General features: G+C 52.0%; 1 protein-coding gene across 6 annotated transcripts in view; it reads right to left on the bottom strand.

The window, feature by feature from the left end:
- Positions 1–761: 761 nt before the first annotated feature.
- LOC130306860 (natural resistance-associated macrophage protein 1-like) overlaps positions 762–7,766 on the bottom strand; it is a gene marked incomplete at its 3' end in the record, with an annotated part of 32,416 nt that continues 25,411 nt past the window's right edge. For all 6 annotated transcript variants that reach the window (XM_056552136.1, XM_056552142.1, XM_056552139.1 and 3 more), the window contains 2 exon segments: positions 762–832; positions 974–1,080. In XM_056552136.1, the coding sequence (XP_056408111.1) occupies positions 762–832; positions 974–1,080 (178 nt within the window).

Below are 7,766 nucleotides of genomic sequence, written 5' to 3'. Positions count from 1 at the left end.
CTCCTCCTCCTCCTCCTCACACCCTCCTCCTCCTCCTCCTCCTCCTCCTCCTCCTCCTCCTCACACTCTCCTCCTCCTCCTCACACCCTCCTCCTCCTCACACCCTCCTCCTCCTCACACCCTCCTCCTCCTCACAACCTCCTCCTCCTCCTCCTCACACCCTCCTCCTCCTCCTCCTCCTCACACCCTCCTCCTCCTCCTCCTCACACCCTCCTCCTCCTCCTCCTCCTCCTCACACCCTCCTCCTCCTCCTCCTCCTCACACCCTCCTCCTCCTCCTCCTCCTCCTCCTCCTCCTCCTCACACCCTCCTCCTCCTCCTCCTCCTCCTCCTCACACCCTCCTCCTCCTCCTCCTCCTCCTCCTCACACCCTCTCCTCCTCCTCCTCCTCCTCCTCACACTCCTCCTCCTCCTCACACTCTCCTCCTCCTCCTCCTCACTCTCCTCCTCCTCCTCACACCCTCCTCCTCCTCCTCCTCCTCCTCACACCCTCCTCCTCCTCCTCCTCACACCCTCCTCCTCCTCCTCCTCACACCCTCCTCCTCCTCACACCCTCCTCCTCCTCCTCCCACCCTCCTCCTCCTCCTCCTCACACCCTCCTCATCCCCCCCTCCTCCTCCTCCTCACATCCTCCTCCTCCTCCTCACACCCTCCTCCTCCTCCTCACACCCTCCTCATCCCCCCCCTCCTCCTCCTCCTCACACCCTCCTCATCCTCCCCCTCCCCAGTCACATGATCTGTGTTATATTCCCATCATCTCACCATATTTATCCAGGAAAAGGAAGAAGAGCGTGTCCACGATGGTGATGAGGACCCCGCCCCAGAGGGGAATCCTGAGAACATAAGAGACAACAATATAATGTATAACAACCATGGAGGCCCCACAACCGTGCCAACCACGGGGGCCCCACAACCGTGCCCACCACGGGGGCCCCACAACTGTACAGGTGGAGATACATCTCCGTGGCTCTTACCGCCCGGCTGACAGCAGACTGAACGCGATGGCCGTCCCGATGACTTCCTGCATGTCGGACCCAATAATTGCGATCTCCACCAAAACCCAAAGGATCCAGCGCGGAGCCTGAGAAGAGAAAGGATCAAAGGTTCATTCTACAAAGAACAGAGATCATAATATAGATCCCTATAAAGTGGTCCTCCGATGGGGGGTCTGAAAAGACAGAAGGGAGTGATTAATGGGATGAGCTGGGGGTGTGGTGTAAATGAGCTGGGGCTGGGGGTGTGGTGTGGTGCAGATGAGCTGGGGGTGTGGTGCAGATAAGCTGGGGGTGTGGTGTGGTGCAGATGAGCTGGGGGTGTGGTGTAAATGAGCTGGGGCTGGGGGTGTGGTGTGGTGCAGATGAGCTGGGGGTGTGGTGCAGATAAGCTGGGGTGTGGTGTGGTGCAGATGAGCTGGGGGTGTGGTGTAAATGAGCTGGGGCTGGGGGTGTGGTGTGGTGCAGATAAGCTGGGGGGGTGGTGCAGATAAGCTGGGGGTGTGGTGAGGTGTAAATGAGCTGGGGCTGTGGTGTGGTGTAGATGAGCTGGGGGTGTGGTGTGGTGTAAATGAGCTGGGGGTGTGGTGTAAATGAGCTGGGGGTGTGGTGTAAATGAGCTGGGGGTGTGGTGTAAATGAGCTGGGGGTGTGGTGTGGTGCAGATGAGCTGGGGGTGTGGTGTAAATGAGCTGGGGCTGGGGGTGTGGTGTGGTGCAGATAAGCTGGGGGGGTGGTGCAGATAAGCTGGGGGTGTGGTGTAAATGAGCTGGGGCTGTGGTGTGGTGTAGATGAGCTGGGGGTGTGGTGTGGTGTAAATGAGCTGGGGGTGTGGTGTAAATGAGCTGGGGGTGTGGTGTAAATGAGCTGGGGGTGTGGTGTGGTGCAGATGAGCTGGGGGTGTGGTGTAAATGAGCTGGGGCTGGGGGTGTGGTGTGGTGCAGATAAGCTGGGGGGGTGGTGCAGATAAGCTGGGGGTGTGGTGTAAATGAGCTGGGGCTGTGGTGTGGTGTAGATGAGCTGGGGGTGTGGTGTGGTGTAAATGAGCTGGGGGTGTGGTGTAAATGAGCTGGGGTGTGGTGTAAATGAGCTGGGGGTGTGGTGTGGTGCAGATGAGCTGGGGGTGTGGTGTGGTGTAGATGAGCTGGGGTGTGGTGTGGTGTAAATGAGCTGGGGGTGTGGTGTGGTGTGGTGCAGATGAGCTGGGGGTGTGGTGTGGATGCGCTGGGAGTGTGGTGTGGATGCGCTGGGGGTGTGGTGTGGATGCGCTGGGGGTGGTGTGGATGCGCTGGGGGTGGTGTGGATGCGCTGGGGGTGGTGTGGATGCGCTGGGGTGGTGTGGATGCGCTGGGGGTGGTGTGGATGCGCTGGGGGGGTGAGGTGCAGTGTGGAGGAGGAGGAAGAAGTGTGTGGTGCAGTGTGGAGGAGGAGGAAGAAGTGTGTGGTGCAGTGTGGAGGAGGAGGAAGAAGTGTGTGGTGCAGTGTGGAGGAGGAGGAGGAAGTGTGTGGTGCAGTGTGGAGGAGAAGGAAGAATTGTGAGGTGCAGTGTGGGGGAGGAGGAGGAGGAAGAAGTGTGAGGTGCAGTGTGGAGGAGGAGGAGGAAGAAGTGTGAGGTGCAGTGTGGAGGAGGAGGAAGAAGTGTGAGGTGCAGTGTGGAGGAGGAAGAGGTGTGAGGTGATCCTGAGGGAAGACTAAAGAAAATCTCTCATCACATCAGCTGCACCATTCTGTGAGTGTCCCTGTACAGCGGTGAGTCATACCCTGGCGGTGTCAGTAATTGGACCTTAGCAGAACCCTAGTCAGAGTGGGATATCTCCAAGTCTCAAGTCTCTCTAATAGCAAGTCAATTCAAGTGGGTAAAATGCACCATAAGTCCCAGGAAGGCCACATGGCTCCCCCTGGGTTACACTGCACCCCTTCTACTATGCTCTGTACTGCGAGTATTGTAACATGTGCACCTGCCTCAGGAAGACAGTTATCCGTAACCTGACGTCGGTGTGTTTATTGCCCCCACGCCTGGCCCAGGAGACGCTGTCTCCACCTCGGACTGTGTTGGTTAATGGGGCCCTGGCATCACGATTTGACAAGTATATCTTGCACCCCCATGTCACCGCAGGTGTCCTTACTAATACAGTGTGGATGGTGTCCTTACCATTACAGTGTGGGTGGTGTCCTTACCATTACAGTGTGGGTGGTGTCCTTACCATTACAGTGTGAGTGGTGTCCTTACCATTACAGTGTGGGTGTGTCCTTACCATTACAGTGTGGGTGGTGTCCTTACCATTACAGTGTGGGTGGTGTCCTTACCATTACAGTGTGGATGGTGTCCTTACCATTACAGTGTGGGTGGTGTCCTTACCATTACAGTGTGGGTGGTGTCCTTACCATTACAGTGTGAGTGGTGTCCTTACCATTACAGTGTGGATGGTGTCCTTACCATTACAGTGTGAGTGGTGTCCTTACCATTACAGTGTGAGTGGTGTCCTTACCATTACAGTGTGGATGGTGTCCTTACCATTACAGTGTGGATGGTGTCCTTACCATTACAGTGTGGGTGGTGTCCTTACCATTACAGTGTGGGTGGTGTCCTTACCATTACAGTGTGGGTGGTGTCCTTACCATTACAGTGTGGGTGGTGTCCTTACCATTACAGTGTGGGTGGTGTCCTTACCATTACAGTGTGGGTGGTGTCCTTACCATTACAGTGTGGGTGGTGTCCTTACCATTACAGTGTGGGTGGTGTCCTTACCATTACAGTGTGGGTGGTGTCCTTACCATTACAGTGTGGGTGGTGTCCTTACCATTACAGTGTGGGTGGTGTCCTTACCATTACAGTGTGGGTGGTGTCCTTACCATTACAGTGTGGGTGGTGTCCTTACCATTACAGTGTGGGTGGTGTCCTTACCATTACAGTGTGGGTGGTGTCCTTACCATTACAGTGTGGGTGGTGTCCTTACCATTACAGTGTGGGTGGTGTCCTTACCATTACAGGTGGGTGTCTTCCATTACAGTGGGGTCCTACCATTACAGTGTGGGGGTGTCCTTACCATTACAGTGTGGGTGGTGTCCTTACCATTACAGTGTGGGTGGTGTCCTTACCATTACAGTGTGGGTGGTGTCCTTACCATTACAGTGTGGGTGGTGTCCTTACCATTACAGTGTGGGTGGTGTCCTTACCATTACAGTGTGGGTGGTGTCCTTACCATTACAGTGTGGGTGGTGTCCTTACCATTACAGTGTGGGTGGTGTCCTTACCATTACAGTGTGGGTGGTGTCCTTACCATTACAGTGTGGGTGGTGTCCTTACCATTACAGTGTGGGTGGTGTCCTTACCATTACAGTGTGAGTGGTGTCCTTACCATTACAGTGTGGGTGGTGTCCTTACCATTACAGTGTGGGTGGTGTCCTTACCATTACAGTGTGGGTGGTGTCCTTACCATTACAGTGTGGGTGGTGTCCTTACCATTACAGTGTGGGTGGTGTCCTTACCATTACAGTGTGGGTGGTGTCCTTACCATTACAGTGTGGGTGGTGTCCTTACCATTACAGTGTGAGTGGTGTCCTTACCATTACAGTGTGAGTGGTGTCCTTACCATTACAGTGTGGGTGGTGTCCTTACCATTACAGTGTGGGTGGTGTCCTTACCATTACAGTGTGGGTGGTGTCCTTACCATTACAGTGTGGGTGGTGTCCTTACCATTACAGTGTGAGTGGTGTCCTTACCATTACAGTGTGAGTGGTGTCCTTACCATTACAGTGTGGGTGGTGTCCTTACCATTACAGTGTGGGTGGTGTCCTTACCATTACAGTGTGGGTGGTGTCCTTACCATTACAGTGTGGGTGGTGTCCTTACCATTACAGTGTGGATGGTGTCCTTACCATTACAGTGTGGGTGGTGTCCTTACCATTACAGTGTGAGTGGTGTCCTTACCATTACAGTGTGAGTGGTGTCCTTACCATTACAGTGTGAGTGGTGTCCTTACCATTACAGTGTGAGTGGTGTCCTTACTATTACAGTGTGAGTGGTGTCCTTACCATTACAGTGTGAGTGGTGTCCTTACTATTACAGTGTGAGTGGTGTCCTTACCATTACAGTGTGAGTGGTGTCCTTACTATTACAGTGTGAGTGGTGTCCTTACCATTACAGTGTGAGTGGTGTCCTTACTACACTGCTCAAAAAAATTAAGTGAACACTTAACACAATGTAACTCCAAGTCACTGACACTTGTGTGAAATCCCACTGTCCACTCAGGAAGAACACTGATTGACAATCAATTCACATGGAACAGACAACACGTGGAAATTATAGGCAATTAGCAAGACACCCCCAATAAAGGAGTGGTTCTGCAGGTGGTAACCACAGACCACTTCTCAGTTCCTATGATTCCTGATGTTTTGGTCACTTTTGAATGCTGGCGGTGCTTTCACTCTAGCGGTAGCATGAGACGGAGTCTACAACCCACACAAGTGGCTCAGGTAGTGCAGCTCATCCAGGATGGCACATCAATGAGAGGTATGGCAAGAAGGTTTACTGTGTCAGCGTAGTGTCCAGAGCATGGAGGCGCTACCAGGAGACAGGCCAGTACATCAGGAGACGTGGAGGAGGCCGTAGGAGGGCAACAACCCAGCAGCAGGACCGCTACCTAAGCCTTTGTGCAAGGAGGAGCAGGAGGAGCACTGCCAGAGCCCTGCAAAATGACCTCGAGCAGGACACAAATGTACATGTGTCCACTCAAACGGTCAGAAACAGACTCCATGAGGGTGGTATGAGGGCGTCCACAGGTGGGGGTTGTGCTTACAGCCCAACACCGTGCAGGACGTTTGGCATTTGCCAGAGAACACCAAGATTGGCAAATTCACCACTGGTGCCCTCTGCTCTTCACAGATGAAAGCAGGTTCACACTGAGCACTGGTGGGTCAGTAATGGTGTGGGGTGGCATTTCTTTGGGGAGCTGCACAGCCCTCCATGTTCTTCCCAGAGGTAGCCTGACAGCCATTAGGTACCGAGATGAGATCCTCAGACCCCTTGTGAGACCATATGCTGGTGCGGTTGGGTTCCTCCTAATACAAGACAATGCTAGACCTCATGTGGCTGGAGTGTGTCAGCAGTTCCTACAAGAGGAAGGCATTGATGCTATGGACTGGCCGCCCGTTCCCCTGAATCCGATTGAGCCCATCTGGGACGTCTCGCTCCATCCACCACAGACTGTCCAGGAGTTGGCGGATGCTTTAGTCCAGGTCTGGGAGGACATCCCTCAGGAGACCATCCTCCACCTCATCAGGAGCATGCCCAGGGGTTATAGGGAGGTCATACGGGCACGTGGAGGCCACACACACTACTGAGCCTCATTGGGACTTGTAATAAGGACATTACATAAAGTTGGATCGGCCTGTAGTGCGGTTTTCCACTGTGATTTTGAGGGTGACTCCATATCCAGACCTCCAGGGGTTAATGATTTCCATTGATAATTTTTGGTGATTTTGTTGTCAGCGCATTCAACTATGTAAAGAGGAAAGGATTTCATACGATCAGTTCATTCAGATCTACGATGTGTTATCGCAGTGTTCACTTTGTTTTTTTGTTTGGGCAGTGTATTACAGTGTGAGTGGTGTCCTTACCATTACAGTGTGAGTGGTGTCCTTACCATTACAGTGTGAGTGGTGTCCTTACCATTACAGTGTGAGTGGTGTCCTTACCATTACAGTGTCAGTGGTGTCCTTACCATTACAGTGTCAGTGGTGTCCTTACCATTACAGTGTGAGTGGTGTCCTTACCATTACAGTGTGAGTGGTGTCCTTACTATTACAGTGTGAGTGGTGTCCTTACTATTACAGTGTTAGTGGTGTCCTTACTATTACAGTGTTAGTGGTGTCCTTACTATTACAGTGTTAGTGGTGTCCTTACTATTACAGTGTTAGTGGTGTCCTTACTATTACAGTGTTAGTGGTGTCCTTACTATTACAGTGTGGATGGTGTCCTTACCATTACAGTGTTAGTGGTGTCCTTACTATTACAGTGTGAGTGGTGTCCTTACTATTACAGTGTCAGTGGTGTCCTTACTATTACAGTGTTAGTGGTGTCCTTACTATTACAGTGTTAGTGGTGTCCTTACTATTACAGTGTGAGTGGTGTCCTTACTATTACAGTGTGAGTGGTGTCCTTACTATTACAGTGTGGGTGGTGTCCTTACTATTACAGTGTGGGTGGTGTCCTTACTATTACAGTGTTGGTGGTGTCCTTACCATTACAGTGTGGGTGGTGTCCTTACTATTACAGTGTTGGTGGTGTCCTTACTATTACAGTGTTGGTGGTGTCCTTACCATTACAGTGTGAGTGGTGTCCTTACCATTATAGTGTGGGTGGTGTCCTTACTATTACAGTGTTGGTGGTGTCCTTACTATTACAGTGTGGGTGGTGTCCTTACTATTACAGTGTGAGTGGTGTCCTTACCATTATAGTGTGGGTGGTGTCCTTACTATTACAGTGTTGGTGGTGTCCTTACTATTACAGTGTGGGTGGTGTCCTTACTATTACAGTGTGAGTGGTGTCCTTACTATTACAGTGTTAGTGGTGTCCTTACCATTACAGTGTGAGTGGTGTCCTTACCATTACAGTGTTAGTGGTGTCCTTACTATTACAGTGTTAGTGGTGTCCTTACTATTACAGTGTGAGTGGTGTCCTTACTATTACAGTGTGAGTGGTGTCCTTACTATTACAGTGTGAGTGGTGTCCTTACTATTACAGTGTGAGTGGTGTCCTTACTATTACAGTGTGA

Source organism: Hyla sarda, unplaced genomic scaffold (genome assembly GCF_029499605.1).
Source record: "Hyla sarda isolate aHylSar1 unplaced genomic scaffold, aHylSar1.hap1 scaffold_1407, whole genome shotgun sequence".
NCBI classification, from domain to species: domain Eukaryota; kingdom Metazoa; phylum Chordata; class Amphibia; order Anura; family Hylidae; genus Hyla; species Hyla sarda.
Note: the sequence above shows the minus strand (reverse complement) of the source record. Positions and strands in the feature narration are given on the sequence as shown.